At 36.4% G+C, this 19,989-nt stretch overlaps 1 protein-coding gene across 2 annotated transcripts; it reads left to right on the top strand.

The window, feature by feature from the left end:
• Positions 1-7,896: 7,896 nt before the first annotated feature.
• On the top strand, positions 7,897-16,310 carry LOC122016976 (NADPH-dependent pterin aldehyde reductase-like). Of its 2 annotated transcripts, XM_042574420.1 has the most exons (6): positions 7,897-8,272; positions 8,384-8,453; positions 11,629-11,822; positions 11,914-12,086; positions 15,687-15,784; positions 16,101-16,310. In XM_042574420.1, the coding sequence occupies exons 1-5, from the start codon at positions 8,009-8,011 to the stop codon at positions 15,754-15,756; spliced, it is 771 nt and encodes a 256-aa protein (XP_042430354.1). In that variant the 5' UTR covers positions 7,897-8,008; the 3' UTR covers positions 15,757-15,784; positions 16,101-16,310. The 2 variants fall into 2 exon arrangements, with proteins under 2 accessions (XP_042430354.1, XP_042430353.1); XM_042574419.1 differs by lacking the exon at positions 16,101-16,310 and having other exon boundaries at positions 15,687-15,884.
• The last annotated feature ends 3,679 nt before the right edge of the window (positions 16,311-19,989 follow it).

The following is a 19,989-nucleotide window of genomic DNA, read 5'->3' as shown; positions in this document are numbered from 1 at the left end:
GAGGTCAAGGCTGCAAAGAAGAGTCAAATGAGTCGTGAGGGTACGAGTGCATGAGAGATTGTACTCGGAGTAAAATCCTAGTTTTAGGGGTTTACTGTAGCGGCAATGTAACAGTTACTGTAGCGTACTGTAGCAGTCGACTGATGCACTGTAGCAGAGAGCCGTTGGGCTGGCACCAGTCGACTGGTGCATGGACTAGTCGACTGGTAACGGGAAAATCAGGTTCTGATTTGTTCCAAGCTCTATAAGAAGGAGCTTGGTATGACCGCCCAAGGTGACAAAATTAGACTTGGTTAAAGTCTAATTAGTAGTCACAAAAGTGCTCAAGGTTTCCATTGTGTCCAAGAGGTCTTGGTGAGTTTGTGGTGAGGTTTCTCCACCCACAAGGAGGTTTGAGCTAGCCGGAGTTTCCGAGGACTAATCCACCGACGGATTGAGGGATCGTCCACCTTACGGACACGTCGTGGAGTAGGAGCATCATCTCCGAACCACGTTACATCGAACGTGTTAGCGGTTTGGTTTGCATTTCCTTTCTTTGTCTTGTATTTAGTTTAGCTTGTTTGTTTTTATTTGTATTCCGCTGCGCAAGCTAACAATAGTGTAGGAAGCGATTTTTTGGGGGTGCCGTCTATCCAACCCCCCTTCTAGCCGACCGCAAGATCCTCCAACACTTATGTCTCTAAGACTTCATTGTATGTCTAATATATGTTGACCTTGACTTACCAGAACTTCATGCTTTCCTATTATCAGGTTGACCTAAACGTACTAAGACTTCTCATACCTATACCCATAGATCTTCCAATGCCTGAAGACTATTTCTCCATGATTTTATTCATTACCCATTATCTAGTCGACCTTGACTTCTTAAGACTTTTATTTGCCCAATCTTAGATAGTCTTGATTTGCTAAGACTTTCAATGTCTAGAGTTCAATCCTTTAGAACTTCTAATGCCTAGAGACTAATTCTTTGGGACTTCAACCATTGGCAAACATTCAATCTTCCATGACCTATCTGGACTTCTATTATTACAAGCATCTAATCCTCCATTACTTACTTGGACTTTCATTTGCTTCCTAACATCTAATTCTTTTTAACCTATTAGAACTTTTACTACCAACACTTGTTAGGCTTCTTCATTGTAAGCATATAGTCTATCTAGATCTATTTAGTTTTTTTCCTAGTCAACTCCCTATTACAATTTTTAAATTTATCAACATCTATTAAACTTCAATAAATGTAAAATATTTAGTTAATTTTGCCCATTTTGACTTCATTCACTATTAAGTATCAGTTAACCTTAACTTACTTGACTCATTAAAATATATTGCTCAACATTACAACATATTCTTGGTCTATCAAGGCTATGTTAAGACTGAATGCACCTACATTCTTCTTTGTTTTAGTATTTACAATATGTTTAAGTTACCATCAACCTAACATCATCCTTTTTGTCAAACATAAGAGAAAGTTTTCTAACTTAAACGTTTCGCTTCTTCCCCATCTAGCATACATCAAAAAGTCATTAAAAAATTTATATCATTGTCAAAGACTAAGTAGAGATCTCACACTTGAATCTCTCACTTCTCCACTTTTGACACTCCCTTTAGTATATACTTCTCAACTTTCCTTAATCTAGGGAAGCCCCTGTCCTCCTTAATGAAACATGTCTTCCCCATCCTTAGGTAATTCACATACCTTCAAAGGTGTACCTCCCCCTTAAAAGTTACTTCTCCACCTAAAACAAAATTCTTCCCCTTAGTCATTGAATATTGCACTTGCAGGAATATTCAATTTTGAGTTAATGAGATCTAAAATCTAATCTTAAAATTTAACCTCCCTGATGTTGGAAAAATCTATCGCTTCACTAACAAAACTTCCTCTCGTGGTATAGTCGAGCCTACATGGATCAATACAGGAGTCATCCTAGTGCATCCCTTCTAATGTTTAAGTAAGAACTTGAGGGAAAAAATGAAATAAAGAGAAAGAACTCGAGGAAATGGAAAAAAAATGAGAATCCTCTACCGATATATCTTATACTTACAGGTGGAGGTAGATGAGAGACCATACCCACGTAAGGCTTGTGATGACGATAAATAGAAAGTCACATCTAAGTAGGGCATGTACTGACAATGGGTCATTCACATGTGTTGGACTTGACATAGAGCCAGACCACATAAATTGATTTTGTTGAGTTGCAGATGATTATTATCTAGGGGTATCATATGTCCCCCTTTGAATCAGATTGAGAAGCGAAGTCAAATGAAGTCTGATTCAAAGATCTCAAGCTGTTATCCTATGTATAGAGGATGGAGTGTTTGGGATGCTGAATTATAAGAGTGACTCAAGAGTCTAAGTAGGGAGTTGGGTTGCTAAAATAAGTGGGGTACTCATGAGTAAATCATGGCGTCATGCAGTGGGGGAGAATAACTCAATCCGTGGCTAGGAACCATGGGAGAATAACTCAAATCACAATCTAGAGTAGGAGAGAACAACTTGATTCACAATCAGGGTCAAGAGAGAATGACTTGATCTGCAACCAAGGACTTAGAGAGAATAGCTCGATTCTTAGCAAGAGATTAGGAGAGAATAGCTCGATCCATAACTAGAGAATGAGAGAGACTAGCTCAATATGGGACCGAGGGTTGGGAGAGAATATAGATCGATCCTCAACTAAGGGTCGGGAGAGAATAACTCGATCTATAATCTAGGATCAAGAGAGAATAATTTGACGTGCCACTCATGACCGAGACAGAATAACAAAGTATAGTAATTTTAGCTTTGACAAAGAAAGAAAATTGCTCCATAATAGTAAGGGTACAATAAGGGTACATGGTTCTATAACTGAGTTAATCTAGTAGCCAAAATGTAGGGAGAGTGTAATCAAGTCGATCCAACAGCCAAGAGGCCAAGAGAACCCATCTAGGTCAAACTAGTGACCAAGAGACTAGGAGAGCCCATCTGAGTTAATTAAACAGCCAAGAGGCCGAGAGAGATTATTTGAGTTGATCCAACGATTAAGAGGTTCGGAGACCCCATCTAAATCGATCCAACAACAAAAATGCTGAGAGAGCCCATTTGAGTCGTCCCTGTTATCATGAGATTGGGAGAGCCCATTTGAGTTGATCTAATGGTCAAGAGGATGGAAGAGCCGATTTGAGTTAATCCAGCGGTTGACGCAATCTAGCGGCCAAGAGGCTAGGAGAGCCCTATATTGTTTGTCTTGTGTCCACGCAGGGTAGAAGAGGTGCTCAATTTTGTTGAGGGCACAAGAAGAGTGTTAGAGGACCAACTGAATGTGAGAAACCTGTTTGGATGAAGGCAATGATTACACTTATAATTAATTTAATACAAATAAATTCAGTATGACGAAACCATCACTAAAGCCTGATAAGGCTAGAGGAGAGGAAAGTTTAATCAAGTAGAAGTCTAGGAGAAATCTAAAGGCCACCCTATAGCGGTGAGACTAAGGGAGAAATATAGGAAGGAAATATCTTTATTGCTTGATTCTTTGATTCAGATGATCCAACAATTGATGAGTAAATAATAAGATATGTCCATATAATTTAAACCCTCGATTCAGCTAAAACAATAAGGTTGTGGAGATAATATATGAAGACCAAACTCGATCCCTCAACTTAGAAGACCAACGAAGCTGAGAGAGGATAATATAGATGACCATTGCCGAGGATGGATCTAGGATTTTAGATCCAGTGAGGCCGCTTTATTTACTCGGAGGTGCGGATGAAAAAGGGAAAGAGGTCCACCATAGATATATCTCTGGAAAGGGGAATGAAGCCCCTGGAGCTACAGTGTAGCGGAAGGGTGTTAGTTGTTGTTGCTGTAAAGAGAGCACTAACATGTTTGCACCAAAATAGCAAGCATGCAATAAACTTGTAAATAAAAGAGAAGGTCGAGAAATTGTTATCTCCGGTTGAAGCGTCGGCGTGCCGACTATCTTTAGAGAATTTATTACTGCCCACGGTGCAAAGGCTCTCCGACAAAATTCTCCCAAGATCCGACAACCACTCGCGTCATCCGTAGGTGCACTCCAAGACGAACGTCGCACTCGGATTCAACCTCAGATCGCAAAACCAAGCCTCATGACAAAAACGTACGCACACAGAGAGGGAAGAAGGAGAAGAGCAGACTGTTCGAGAGATTCCGAACGAGGAACAGAGGCGCAACATTTATTCACTTCGAAGCAGTAAGCATTGCTTCGCCAGCGAATAAAAGCGTTGATTCCGTCACACGCGAGATACTGCTTCGCTAGCGAACCAAAGCGTTGGTTCGAAGTGCGTCGCTTCCTCACACGCGGGACAGAACCAAACCAAACCAAGCCGTCTGCAAGCGTGAGGCCCACGAGCTGGGGATTTGCACCCCCCTGCGCGCGATGATCGTGTGCGTTGCGTCCGATTTATGGATTTCCGGCTCGAACCCCCCGAAACCACCGGATTTTGGCTCGGCCCGTGCATGCGTGTAGGTCCCCTTAACTTTGCTAAGCAAGGATGGAAGAGATTCATATATAAGGTCTTCCAACATTTTTAGCTTAGCAATGTGAGACTAAATGCATTCACATATGCATTTACCATAACAACTAAAAACAAAAAAAAAATACTTTGAATTAAATTAAAAAAGAAAACACAAAACTCAACAGTTGTTACTTAGACACTTACGATTCGATCCTCAGATATGCAACATTTGTAAGGATTTTTTTCTCCAAATGGAATGTGTAACCACAGGATGTTGGGTCTCTGGGTCGTCCGTTGCAAATGCTTCTTGATTTTTCCTAACGACCGGTGGAAAACTTTCATGAGACCTGGCCTGTCACCTCATATTCAGTGTTACCTGGTTCAATATTTTTTTTGGAAAAGGGAATGGAAAGTTGAAGGATAATAGGATTTCAAAGAGAAGAAGGGAAAGGAAAGCAAAGTAGCGGTGTCTTCATTGTTGTGACGAGGTCACAACACACGGGCGCCTTGGTGGTGACCTCGCAGCGAGGTCGCGAGCAGGGGCGGATCGAGAGGGGGGCGGTATCGGCGGTCGCCCCCCTGCCGGTAATGGAACTCCTAGTAGTATGGGGTTCCACCGGTGGAGATAGAAGATACTGCCCCTTGTTCCACGTAAAAATCATCCCTACATGCTTGAATTTCTGGATCCGCCACTGTTCGCGAGGCCAGACCTCACTCATAACCTCACGACGAGATCGCGTGGTTGGAGAGAGTCGGAGAGAGAATAATAAAGAAGGTCATTTTGATCCCGCAACTTAAAAAACCAATCACAGGGAGAGGATAATAAGTGTCTTAACGTGATGCTTAGCAACTAAGATATAGTGTATAACAAAGTAGATTTAACAGTATAAACCTAAATAAAACAAAGATTCTTATGTCCCTTTGGTTTATCAAAATTTATCTCTTATGTATTAAACTATAGATGGGGACGTTCATAAAACTAAATTATAAATGTTTAGATTTCCAAGCATCTTTTGACTTCACCGCTCTAGACCAAATGCTTTTTGGGTATTCAAAACTCAGTTAATAATTTTGATAGATTTATCTAATCATATAGAAAATATAAGATAATGTATTTTACTACAAATATTATGATTATTTTATTTATATATTATGCAATATATATGAGTGAATTTATTTTAACTAAGTTAAATTCATTTTAAAATATGTATCCTTATCAAATTTTATATATATTTTTATTTTCTAATATTTATATGAGTTTTTGAAGTAATCATTGAAGTTTATCATCATATTCCAATTAATCAACTCTAATTTTGGTAGATTTGAATTGTAATTTATTATTCAAATCCGACATGGTTTAGTTTGGGTGTGAACGTGGTTGATTTGGAATTATCACGGTAATCGTGTTGTAAAAACTTGATTGCCATCCTATGGATTTAAACCCCTTATGCTATAAATGCATTAAATATTTATAAAGAAATTTGATGTTTGCTTTAGTAAAATTTATTTATGTAAATTTAATATATATATAATTAAGGAATAAGTTTAAATAATTTATTAAATTAAACCAACAAGCTTAAAAATATATATTTAACTCATTAACTTGTAAACATTTATAAATACTAGTATGATCATATTGACGCTAAAGAATCCTAGCAACAAATTACTATATCGGGCTTCCTTATGAAAAAAATTATTTTAATTTAATAATATACTTGTCTTAGTAAAAAAAATTAAGAAAAATATATTTTTTAACATCGTTGGCCTAAAACATTTATAGAAACTTCTTTGATCATAGTGTTATCAATTTTAAGATATGGGACTAAAGAGAACTATATTTTTTTATATAAAACAACATAAAATTAATGATGAGAAAATTCATAATAATACGCTATAGCTGAGTCTCAAACTCTAGATCACTGATTGTTTCGCTTGTAGAATTACTAATACACCTTGGAATTATTTTTAACATGAATAGAAAAAAGGACATTAACGTAAATATATTTTAGGCTTCACCAAAGTTAGTTAGTAAAAGGGAAAGATTTTATAAAATAGTAAAATTATTCATAGATAAAATTATAAATTATATTCATCAATAATTTTTTTTATCAAATAAGTAAATAAATAAATTCTTAAAGTAAATAATCTGTTTTTATAATATTAGACTTATTAACCCATCAAATAAATTCAAAATATAAAAAATTAAATTAAAAGATTGATAACAATAAAATAAATCAAATTAAAAAAGATCAATCGCATAATCATTTTAGGGGGCGTTTGGTTTAGGGTAATAGGAGAGGGGAATGGGAATGAGAATCATTGATTACCATTGTTAATGTTTGGATTATAGGAATAGAAATACAAATAAGGGAATGAATCCTTGAAATTGGGTAATAACTCATTCCCATGTACCTCCCCTTCAATGAGTCATTACCCTATTTTCATCAATCAAAATATTCCCTTATTCCAAAAATACCCTTGACTTAAAATTAAAATTTTCTCCATTAATATCAAATATAAAAATATATTTATTTATTTTTTCTTTCATATCACTTCTCTCTCATCATTTTATCACACACTTTCTCTCTCCTATCACACTCTCTTTCTCCTTTTTTTTTCTCATTGCACTTTCTCTCTCATCATACTTTCTCTCTCCTCAATTTCTTCCATCGCACTCTCTTCCTTCTTTTTTTTCTCATTACACTTTCTCTCTCATCATACTTTCTCTCTACTCAATCTCTTCCATCGCACTGTCTTCCTTCTTTTTTTTTCTCATTACACTTTCTCTCTCATCATACTTTCTCTCTCCTTAATATCTCTTGTCATACTCCCTCCTTTTTTCCTTAACACACTTTCTCTCTCATCACACTTTCTCTCTCCTCAATCTCTCCCATCATACTCACTGTTCCCTTTTTTTCTCATCACACTTTCTCTCTCACTATACTTTCTCTCTTACCATACTTTCTCTCTCTTCAATCTCTCTCATCACACTCTCTCTCCTCATTTTTTCCCATTATATTTTCTCTCTCTTCATCCTCTCCCATTATACTTTCTCTCACATCATATTTTCTCTCTCATCATGCTCTCTACAATCACACTTTCTTTTCTTATTTTCTCTCATTACACTTTCTCTCTCTTCATTATTTCTCATCACACTTTCTCTCTCATCATATTTTCTCTCTCATCATTCTCTTTCATCATATTTTTCTCTCACATTCATCTTTCTCTCACATCTAATTTTTTCTCTTATTTTCCTTTAAGGGTAAAAAAGGAAATTTTGATTTATTCTGATAGAAGATATGCAACTAACCAAACATTGCTTTTAAGAGTGATATTCATGCTCATACCTATTCCCATTCTACAATACAATGATTCCCATTCCGATTTCTATTCCTAGGAAAGAACCAGACGCCCCTTACTAGTTTGGGTCATTCTAGGCTCGATTGGTTTGAACATGAGCTTAAACCCCTAACTGCAAGGCCTCGCTGATCCGATCTTCTTCCGCAGAGTTCGAGCGAAAAGGACGACGGCGAAGAGGATGCCGACCGCCCCAGCAGTAATAGCGGCGGGATTGAAGGGGGGAGCGGCGTCACCGAAGACGGTGCTTGTGACTGGGGCAAGCCGTGGTCTCGGCCGTGCGCTCGTACTCGAGCTGGCCAAGCGCGGGCACGTCGTCATCGTCTGCCTGCGCTCCGCTGAGAAAGTTAAATCTCTCGAATCCGAGTTGATGGCTTTTACTCCGAACGCTTCCTCCTCCTCCGCTGCTCCTCCCTTCAAGCATTTCGTTGCCGACCTAGACGTGGTGCGGACTCTTCATTCCCCTTTTTGCTCCTTTCCTCGTCGTTTTCTTGTGTAGCTGACATTGAATCATTGTCTTTCTGCTCTGTTTTTTCCTACAATGCTATACCTTTAGAGATCGGATAGCAGTGTTAAGGAGTTGGCTAAGCTTGTTGTGGAGTCGGGACGAGTGCCTGATATCATCGGTTTGTAAATTCCCCCTACTTATCTTTATAGTACATCAATAGAGTTTGAGGGTTCTCTTCTGAGAAATACTGGTGACTATAGATGAGCATTTCATCTCTGTTCTTGTTTTCTACATCCCCTAGTGTACCGATCACATTTATGTGCCAACTGAAAAATGACAGAAATATGTATTGTGGCCGTGTACATTGTTTTGAAGATTTATGATAACATTTTTGGTACAAGGATTGGGTGTGAACATTTTCTAGCCGTAACACAGACCAGTAAGACTGATTTGGCATTTTCACAAGAAAATACAATAGGTGAAGGTTATAAGAAGCCATAATTATACATGGTCTTCACTAGTAGTTCAGACTCCGGTAATCCATATTCTCCACATACTTCTCATCTAAGGTGAATCTCAGATTTATCAGATGTATGACAAAGTGATTTTGTTTTAGGGTCTGATCCTATTTCTTGCCAATTGGATTAGAATTATGGTGGGGATTTATGATCATCAAATTTTGAGAGATTAATCTTGGTCATCAATTTAAGATGCAATTTAGACCGTTTACTATTATTTTAGTTTGAGCCGAATGGATGGGCTAGGGATTCTCTACTAGCTTGAAACTCATAACTAAAACCAGGATTTGAAGAAGAAATAATTTTTCTGAATACAATTGCAACTTATAGGTGTAACGAGAGACCATTAAATGGATCATCCTATTTAATTTCTGCAAGCACCTTATATCATCTAATATAATTTCCTATTGAGTGATACATCTCTGGTTGAAAGTCTACAGCGCTTAGAATATTGTCTGTTGCTAGGATTTAAGACATAGATTAGACATAAAATTTAAAAAAAAAATATTGATAATTACAAAGAATTCAATTAAGATATTGTATGGAAGTAGAAATCTTTGCATTCTCATTTTGAGAATGGTTAAGAAAAATTTTAGAGTTGATTTGGAAGTTTAAAGAAAATAAAGGTGAGTGACATGAACCAATCACAGGTCACTATAGGAAGAAGGGGATCAAGAAGAGGTTGGCCATGTTGCTACTTCTCCCATTGATACCAAAATCCCTCAAGTCATACCATCACCTCTACTTGATTTTGCCCCAACATACCACCATGTTTACATGCTACAAGCTTGAGAACAGAATGCCACAACTTTCCCCTCTATCAACAGTAATCAGGAACAAAGTATCCAAACTCATTAAATTTGTTAAAAAACCATTAACTCAATAAACCTGAATTGATTAACTTGTTATCCTATCATCTTCTCGTTCAATAGTAGAATCTTTTTCCCTTTTTTTCCCATCTTATTTCTCTTCCTACACTAGCCACTATGTCAGCATATATCATCATCTTTGTTAAGGACCAAGTTGTAAGTAACTAGGGAGTTTGGTGCTTATACAAAACACAGGGTTGCAATATGCATAATGGCAGAGGTGACTAACTAGAGGAAAACCCTAATAAATTTTCCCTTGCAACATAGTATTAGAATGAGGATACTTTCACACCATATCCTCTTTCCAATCAATCTTTTTCTATTTGATTTGTTGCGCATGTTAGTTCATTTGTTACACCTTGTTTGAACCCTTATCTACATCTTGTCTTGCCTACACTACCTCGTGTGCATCTCAAAGGAGCTCTCATGGATCCATGCAAATTTCTCTTTTGTGCTTCACATCGTAAAGGAAGGCTCGAATGTAGTTTTAATGGCATTGGTGACCTTGGATTCCTTATCTTTATTTATTCCATGAACTGACACAATGATAATTTCTAACCTTGTTGATTAGCACAAATTTTTATTTAAACCATTGTTTCTTATAGTTTCTTGTCATGTAGAGATATGCACCAGAGCATCAACAATTTCAAACTTACACTCGAAGGCTGGAAGCTAAGCCTGTTATAGCTACTCATCTAAACTCAACTCCCTCCCAGTACCATCTCCTATCTCAGATTTGGTCTCTAATCTTATCCTTCCTAGTGCTCTCTAAAATAATGTGCTAATGTATCATTTTACACTCTTTTCTTGTCACATCTCTTGCTTTTGCCACTTGGCAATTCTCCATTATTTACACATTGGCTTCACATTCCATTTCTTAGATTATTTTAGAAGCACTATCTTATTAGGAGTGGCGATAGGCACTTTCGTCAATTATTGCAATATAGTATGCAAATAACATACACAAATAATATTCATTCTAAATATGATTAGTGAATTCATCTACATAGAATAGAAAGGTAGCAACTTAGAATTTACTCTTTTTGTAAAAAATTATAGAAAAATCATTTGTCACACTTTTGTTGCTCTATGCCCCTAATCCCTGATTGAGTTTAGTGTGTCAGGAGAATTGTTGCTCTTCCCTTCCCATTGTGATTTTTCTGTAGTTGAAACCAACACGGAGAATTGTTTGTTGAAAACCTTGATTCGGTGAATATTATTCAATCTTAATCTAATATTTCCAACTTAGTCTTGTTCAACGTATCATGTTCTGTGGTTTTACATCAAATTTACAAAGAAGATAGAAAATTTTAGGGTGTTATCTTGTGTAAGTAACATTTAGAAAAATAGTCGAACTATAAAGATCATCTATGTTTTATCATGATCAAGTACTTCCATGTCAGGTGTGCAACAGATTATTCCTACTAGGATATTTAGCTGAATACTTTGTGCTGATGGAGAAGGTACATGAACGGATGTATCATTGATATGGATTAACAATTCTAACAGAACCGACTAGGAACAGTTGGACAATATAACAACTTTGTTTTTCCAATTTTTTAATCAGTGAGATAAGGTGAGAAAATGTATCGAGTAGTGATTGATGCCCATTTTAGCCATGTCTCTGTTTGATTAAAATGTTGATGCTGAATTAGTTATGTTTCTCCTTGTTAGCTCTCCTTTATTTTTCATCCTTGCCAAAATTGAGAATGACATTTTGACTTTTGTATGATACTTATTTGTTTTACCATCGTTGACTGTAATTCCCTTTTGTTTGCTGCAATGATTGTAGTGGTTCTTATAGGTAGATCCTACTGGTAGACCACCATAAGTACATAAGTGGACCCGAGCTCTTTGGAGGTGCTCAATGGTCCTTTACATAATTCTTTCATATTTCAAGCAATACCCAAATTCTCTATTCCTATGGCCTTATTCTTGGTCACTGAAATAGATTTTCCAATTGCAGTGAATAATGCAGGCACTATAAATAAAAACAATAAATTTTGGCAAGTTCCAGCAGAAGAATTTGACATGGTCATAGATACCAATGTGAAAGGAATTGCAAATATAATGCGCCACTTTTTACCCCTTATGATAGAAAAGAAGCATGGTATCATTGTGAATATTTCTTCTGGTTGGGGGAGATCTGCAGCTGCAGAGGTAACAGGTCTTTCAGTGCTGTTGTTTCCCTGGTTAATTTTGAATTTCTTGTTTAAGCGATACTCTGACAAAAGTTATCCTTTGCCTACAGGTTGCCCCATACTGTGCTTCAAAATGGGCAGTAGAAGGTTTGACGAAATCTGTTGCAAAGGAGTTGCCTCCAGGCCTTGCAGTCGTTGCTCTCAGTCCTGGGGTGATAAACACTGACATGCTTACCTCATGCTTCGGAAGTTCTGCTGCTTTATATCAAACTCCAGAAAATTGGTAATCTTGTATTCACATCTAACATAGTGTACTGTTGTTCAAGGTTTAAAATTTTGACACGTGCCGAGGTTTCGATCCTAGACCGGAATGATCCGGTTTCGGTATCGTATTGTGCCGATATAATTTCAGTATTTTTTTATTTATATATAGTAATTATTAGATAAATATATTTATTATGTATAATTTAAAAATAAATTGTATATTGATTTTATATAAATTGTTTAAACATGATTAGAAAAAATAATTAAATATAATTTTCTTTAATAATGTATTAATTATTCAAATTAAAATTGATACATCATAATTATATAAATTAATTGTTTATTTAATTAATTAATTATTAGTTTAAATCTTATATATTTTAAATAGTAAAAAAATTTAAAATATCAATTAAACAGTAAAAAAATTAAAATAATAATAATAAATTGTCATAATATAAATATGATTTATTAGATTTTTTAAAATTTTAAAATAAATTTAAAACAGTAAAAAAGAATTTTTTATAATATCAATTAATATTTTTTTATTTTTTTTAATTTTAAATATATTTTTATATATTTTATAGGGATAATTTAATTAGGATTTATAAAAGCCTATTCAAAATATTACAGTTTAGTTGGGAATTATTTAATTAATTAAATCTTTTTACTTTTGTGCAACAGTGATTTCGTCCCAATCCTGTCGCGCAAGTCCCACAAGTAGCGCTTGCGCGACACTTCTTCCGGCGCAGAAGCGTCGCGGGACGCCTCCGCCGCCACCGGAAGTGTCTGGCAACGCTTCCGGCGGCATGGAGGCGTCGATCGTTGGCAGATGACGAAGGCGAAATTTGTCCGCCTACTATGCCGATTTCGCTTCCTCACCGGAACGGTAAATTCCGGTGGTTTTGGGCGGCACAGTACAGCACTTCAACCCTTGCTGGTGTTTCAGTATTAATTCCTTGGTGCAGTTTGAGTTTAGAAGCTCCTGTAGAGATAATTTTACTGTTTTATGCTGCTGCATGTGCCTATGTTATGCAGTGTGCATATGCAGTGTTTCATCACCTCCTGTTTGCCTGCTTATGCATATTGTCTTAACTTTAGTTGACTTATCTATACTAGGCTAGTTTATTGGTTTTCCAACTTAATATCTTTAGGAATGAAGTTTGATGAGAACAGAGCCACATCTGTTTCATTTTAAGTTTTGTGTAGCTACAGTTATTCATTCATGTAATGAGGAAGCAGTGACATGTAATGGGGAAGCAATGAAGTGACAAACTAGCTAGCCTTGGATATTGCAGCCATTTGATCTCATTTATCTTTGACCTCAATCTCATTATAATAATTGTGTTGTTCAATTGGTCACTGTAGGCTCTTTTCATTGGCATCTGTCATGCCCTAGGTAAGTTGCCATCCACAAGGGGCACCCTTTTGTGAACGACTTCTATTTCTACATCTCAAGAATATCATATAGCATGTTTTGCATTTTATTTATTCTTAAAATATTATAAATAAGAACATCTTGTTAAAAGGAAATATGCTATATAAAAAGTACTAAGTATATCACAATGTGCAGTAACAAAATATTGAATAGGAGAATAGAAGGTAAAATAAGCAATGCATATGTAAAACAAAAGTTGGTTTCAGCATGTTTGGGGTTTTTCTGAGCATGATGAGTGTGTAAACAAAAGGGATGTGCATAAATATAACTAATTTAAGAATCAACTTTTAGGTTTCACTTAGGCAAATAAGCTAGCTATCAATCTTTATAGCATTTAAAAGTTACCACGCCTTTATATATACCCACATTGTCACATTTGCATATTTATTTTTCACGAATTAGTCCACTAACAAATTAAACACGAAAATTAAATCTATAGGTATGTATTTGGTCATTTGACACATGGGCCAGCAATAGATAGCAATATAATAATGCATGCAATGCTGACCACACAATGCATACTCCCATGGAGCCTACGGGTGTCTAGGAGCCTTGATCATATAGCTAAGCTTGAAGTATTAACCTTTTAGCAATTATTTCACCTTTACAATAGCCTTTTCATTCACTTTAGCATTTTACAACATTTATTCCACTTTAGAGTTTTGTAACAATTCCATCTTTTAAGGAATGGCTAGCCTGAGAGATTAATCTATGCCATCATTTATTAATCATTTCACTAGTTAATCAATACGGTATTAGACATAGTTTGAAATCTTATATTGTGTTAGGTGGTATGGCTGAACATATCGTTTTGATAAATTGTTGAAACTCGATACTACTTGGCACATGCAATGTCTTGCGTTGTCATTTTGTTAACCATATCATGTCGATGAGTATCCAGTCATGCCAACACTTAACACCTTTTGACATACTATTATAACACATGTCAAAATGAATGGAGATAACATTATTTATTTATTTACTTTTTTGGTTTGTGTCCATATAAGCTAATGCCAAAACTGTAGCATTCTAAATTGAGCACAAACTCACGTTCTTGTACCTCTAATTTGTCATTGGCACCCTACATTGGAATGTTGACATGATATCGAACAATAGCGTTAAGTAAAAGACCAAAAGTCCAACGTGGCTTAAGATTTTGAACCTTGTTAATTAGATAGTATAGGGAATTTATAACATAAAGGAAACATACAAACGTTTATGACAGGTAAAATAACTATAAGATCAGTAACAACAAGATAGTAACTAGAGGATCATATGTTATCATTTTGACAACTCCCTTTGGTCGATTCATATAAAGATGGTCCAGATATAATAACATATTTCACATGAAGGAAAATAACTTGAGAAATTTATTTTACCTACAATATAACCCAATGATTTAGTTTAAAACTCATTGTGCTAAATTAGTATTTTGTTTAAATGCCTAAACCCATTGTGCTAATTTAGCAAGAAGAACTTTTATCTTCCTTGCCTTACCAAATGACAAGGTGCATTGACAACAATGCTAGGATGACAGTTTATTATTGTTATTATCACGGAGGAAAATTTCCAATTTTTAGATTGTTTCGATAAAGTATGGAAATTGTAATAGTTAAACTATCTTCTAGGCCTTGTAGGCTTTCTAATCCACATTAAAATGTTTGATGAACTGGATATTCATGAGGTTTCAAGTAAATCATGGTTTGAAATCTCATACAATCGAGTGAAATAGTTGAAACGCATCATTATGGTAAATTATCAAAACTCGAGACCACTCGGCATCAAGATTCAAAATCTTGAATCATACCGTAGTTTCGGTCTTTGACAAGAAAGATACCATTTAGTATCATACCAACACTTCAATACACGGTGATAGATTGAAGGTTGAAGGAGGAAGAAGATGAATCAAAGGAAGAAGACATTTTCCATGTTGAGTGGTATTCAATTTCGGTATGACTCGAGATTTTGAACCTTGATGGAAACAAAAACAAAATTTATAACTTCCACCTATTGAGGTTAGTGCATTTGGTACACATTGGATGGATGCATTGGAAAATCTTGTTAGGTTTAATCTAGCAAAAGGTTTATAGTTCAAAATTATCCAATTTATAATCCACATGAGTATTTTTCTTTCTAATAGAAATTTTTCTCAAATGTTGTAACTATTTGATGATTTTGGTCCAGGGCACCTAATGCTGCTCAAATGATACTTAACTTCACAGTGGAAGATAATGGCGCATCACTGACCGTGTGAATTACCTGAGCAAATCTGATCTAATTAAGTATGATGCTATTCGTTGTCAGATTAATTCTCCCATTGTAATTTCAGTAGAAATTCTTGCATCAAATTTATGGACAAATAGACTGCATTTTTCTCAAATATGAGGACTCGTACACAATCGTTCTGACTGCACAACGCCATTCCTACATTTGCAAAGGAAGAAATCTTGGGCTGTTATTGATCTAGGAATTAAGGTCCTGTTGAAGCTCCCGGTTATACAGGAGCAAATCCCAAGATAGTTGGGAATTTTCTTACTGTGCAGATAAAAGAAATTGCTTGTCAAATTTGTTGTTGATCAAACACATGATATTGTACAGAAACTTAACACATGGGCATTGGATATTCGAATTACAACCACAAGTAGGTGGATGCTTCCAAGAGGAGATTGAAACCAAAAGAAGTTAGAACTAAGTCAGGATTGGAGAAACAGAAGTCTGCGGAGGTGCTTCCCTTTCTGTTAATGCTACTGCAGCCTTTAGAAGATAAAGGTGGAGATGTCGATGGTTAGTGAGTTTCAAGAGGTTTAACAATCCGTACTCTGTCATCAGTGGTGCAGTTTTGAAGTCTCATGACCAGCTGCTTATCGTCCTTTGTCAGAAAATTTTGTCTAGCGTTCTTCTTCTTCTGTTTTTTAATTTAAATAAGAAGAAATAGTGGGGGTGAGGGTTTACAGGCTGCCTATAGTATATTTATAGTATAGTGTAATGGTGGATGTGCGGAAGAAGAATGAGATAAGAAATAAAAATATTAGAGATAAAGTTAGAGTTTTATTTATTGAGTAAAAATTTCGGGAGGCATATTTAAAATGATGTAAATATGTATTTAGATAATTAATAAATATTTTAGTTAGACAATGAAAAATTATAATAAATGTTCATATTAAACGAGAAAAGTTTAGATAAAAAAATATTTAATTGGTAATAATAAAATAAGATAATATTTATTTAAATATAAATAATGATATGACAGGTTAGATTTAACTATTGTTGTTATTATTAAATCTAACCTTTCCATCATTAAATTTGGCCCGGTCTGGTTGCACTTGGCTTCGTCTTTGTTAGCCTCAGATAGGCCTAAGATAGTAAGCGTTCTCCTGAGTCTCTTATGGGTGGCCTTTAACATGGAAGCAATGTGTCAGCGGGTTACATATCTCCATGCTCTTATTGTTTATGTAATTCTTCTCTTATCCAACTTGCTCTTAGATGTGATTCACTTGTCCTAGTATCCCGTCAATTCATCTCTAAACTAATATAGAGAAGATAAATCACGAGTGGTTATTAGTTATTAGTGCAGATGATCAAAATATGAGGAAGATCATGCTCAGATACATCGAGTTTCGACCCCAAGATTTTTTTTAATTCATGTATTATTTAATTTGTTTATAATGCCTCATAAATCACAATTTTAAGTAATTCGTCATTAATTTTTTTCTTCAATCCACATGTAAATCTAAGTCTATCATGGCTTGACACACTCGTGTCACAAGCCTAGGTAGATCAGGTCATCTGAATCCACCTTTAAATAAATTGATGAAATTTTAATCGAATCTATTTAAATTTTTTAATAGAACGGACCAATCTAATATATCCAATTTAAATTGACTGACTCTGTAATTTTGATGAAATAGACCGGTCTAATATGTCCAATCTAAATTGACGGCATTATTTAATTTAGTCAAGCAGCCCGATAGTGATGTTAAACTGCTCCAACCCAATAATTGAGCAAATGGAAATTTCAAAATAGAATAACTAGCCAGCAACTTGCACACCTTCAGATAATATTGATTTGTTTATTTATATAAAAAGCGAACGACTTGACCCCAACCAACCTTGCACTTCTTCATTCTTCATTCTTCATTCTTCATTCCGACCACAACATGGGAAAGTTGTGCTGTGGTATGGCGAACGGAAATGGTGACGATGGTGGGTTGGAGTTGACGCACGTCCTCGTCCTCTTCGTCTTCGTCTATTTGGGACTGATGCTGTTGATCCCCAAGCCACGGAGGTGTGCGGTGGTCGCCGTCTGTCCTACTTACTCCCACCGCTGCTGAATGCTTCGGTATATTTCAGTTTAAACGAAGCATGCATGTAGTAGCACCATCATCAATCAATCCACATTTATCTTCTTATTGATCTATATTTTCCCCAATTCTATGTATTTATCGTATGGTAATTGTTGTTCATTGTGAGCAAATAATCACATCTGTTAGCATTCATGGAGAGAGCTGAGCTGAATTGAGAAAGCATGAAAACTAGATAGTATGGATCAAAGGAACGGTCCCTCTCCATATATTCTCTGGAAGGAGATAAATCACGGACGAGGGGTGCATTTGTCCTAGCTTAGCAATCCTTCTTTGTATGAGGAGGTTAGACACCCAGCGAGACACGCAAACATAAAAAGAATAAGTCAAAGTAGAGGTAGGAATTGGGGCAGACCACTTGCAACCTCGTCTGACTTAAGCTAGTCTAGGTTGTGTCGTGTCAAATTTACTTGGTCCGTGGTGTTAGGGTTGATGGACGATAGGTTAGAGGCTTGACCCGAAAAATATAAAGATCTTTCTCTTACGAACTGTTGCAAGGCCAAAAAATAATCAAAACACTAACAATAGAATATACGTATGTTTTTTGTTCATGCTTCTGCAATGGTTAGTACACAATGAAATATATAAATAACAAAATCAAAAGCACAAACACAACACAAACCGATATAACACAGTTTGACAGTTTGCCCTCGGACTTCTACTCTACAGCTATGATCCATTAGTGGATCACTCTCACAATCGCCTCTATCTTTTTTCGTTCTCGAGTACCTTGTAAATGTAGAGAAATCTCTTACAACACTTGTTCTTACAACAAGAACAAAAAAGAAAAACAGCAAAATTAAAACCATATAAAGAAATGAATTACAAATGAAACTCTCTCTTTTGCTTGTTTTCTTTGCCTTTGTTTACGCTCCAAAATGGCTTAGAAATGCAACAACACTAGCTCGATAACCATCCAAAAATGTTAGTAAAAAATCACCAAGCCTTCCTCCTTTTATAAGAATCCTACGTGTGTTTAAAATCCGCCAAGCAATTGACTGTGTTGCACCATCAATTGGTTAGACCACTATAACAACTAGGAATCCAACCATATTAATAACAATAACTCTTTTTTGGTGTCATGTTTTGGCAATAGTCGATTATGTTGGTAATATATTTAAAGCAATATAAACAGCAGTATTATATTGACACAAAAATAGCATGCAATAGACAGATAAATAAAGTAGTCGGGTTTAGAATATAGTTATCCGGTTGAAGCGTTGGCATGCCGACTGTCCTTAGAGAATTTATTGCCGCCTCACGGTGCAAAGGCTCCCCGGCAAAATTCCCCCAAGATCCGACAACCGCTCGTCTTGTCCGTAGGTGCACTCCAAAACGGACGCGACACTCGGACCCAACCTCAGATCGCCGAAAGACCAAGCCTCAGGACACAACAAAGGCGCAGAAAGACTCGAACTCGAAAATAAAAACAGAGGAGGTGCTGTGCAGAATGTATCGCACAGAGAAGGGAGAAGAAGGAAGATTGAGTGAAGAATAGAGGCACTGCTTGTCCCCTTTTATTCACTCTGAGGAGGTACGAAGCACTGCTTCGCTAGCGAGGAAACGCGTCCGCGTCTCCTCACGCGCGGTGTCGCGTCCGCGTCTCCTCTCGCGCGGTGTTACGACGCGGAACAAAAACCAAACACTAGTTTGGTTCGAACCAACCGAACCGGAAACCAAACTGGTTTGGTTCAGACTGAACCAAACTAGCAAAAACAGACCTGGCCGCCCGTGAGCGCAAGGCCCACGGGCTGGGGATTTGCACCCCCCCTGCGCGCGTTAATCGCGTACGTGACGCCCGGTTTATGGATTTCCGGCTCGAACCCCCCAAATCCACTCGATTTAGGCTTGGCCCGCGCATGCGTGTAGGCCCCCTTATCATTGCTAAGCAAGCATGGAGGAGCTTCCTATATAAGCCCTTCCAAGCTTCTCCACTTAGCAATGTGGGACTAAAACCACTACCAAAAAATGATTTGAATTTAATTCAAAATTCAACAATCCCCCACAAATTCAAATCATTTCGGTTTAAAAGATAAAATATGTCCTGAGGCTAGGTTGCAATGAGCTTTTAGTGAAAATACCTTCCGGTTTGAATTTTCACCTGAGTACACCAACCTTATTCACAT

This window comes from Zingiber officinale, chromosome 8B (genome assembly GCF_018446385.1).
Source record: "Zingiber officinale cultivar Zhangliang chromosome 8B, Zo_v1.1, whole genome shotgun sequence".
NCBI classification, from domain to species: domain Eukaryota; kingdom Viridiplantae; phylum Streptophyta; class Magnoliopsida; order Zingiberales; family Zingiberaceae; genus Zingiber; species Zingiber officinale.
Note: the sequence above shows the minus strand (reverse complement) of the source record. Positions and strands in the feature narration are given on the sequence as shown.

Excerpts from the sequence above, each read along its gene's own strand:
- LOC122016976 (XM_042574420.1), top strand. The coding sequence starts at position 8,009 with ATGCCGACCGCCCCAGCAGTAATAGCGGCGGGATTGAAGGGGGGAGCG. Across the intron at positions 11,823-11,913 it reads GGAGATCTGCAGCTGCAGAG|GTTGCCCCATACTGTGCTTC; the intron begins GTAACAGGTCTT and ends CTTTGCCTACAG. Across the intron at positions 12,087-15,686 it reads TATCAAACTCCAGAAAATTG|GGCACCTAATGCTGCTCAAA; the intron begins GTAATCTTGTAT and ends ATTTTGGTCCAG.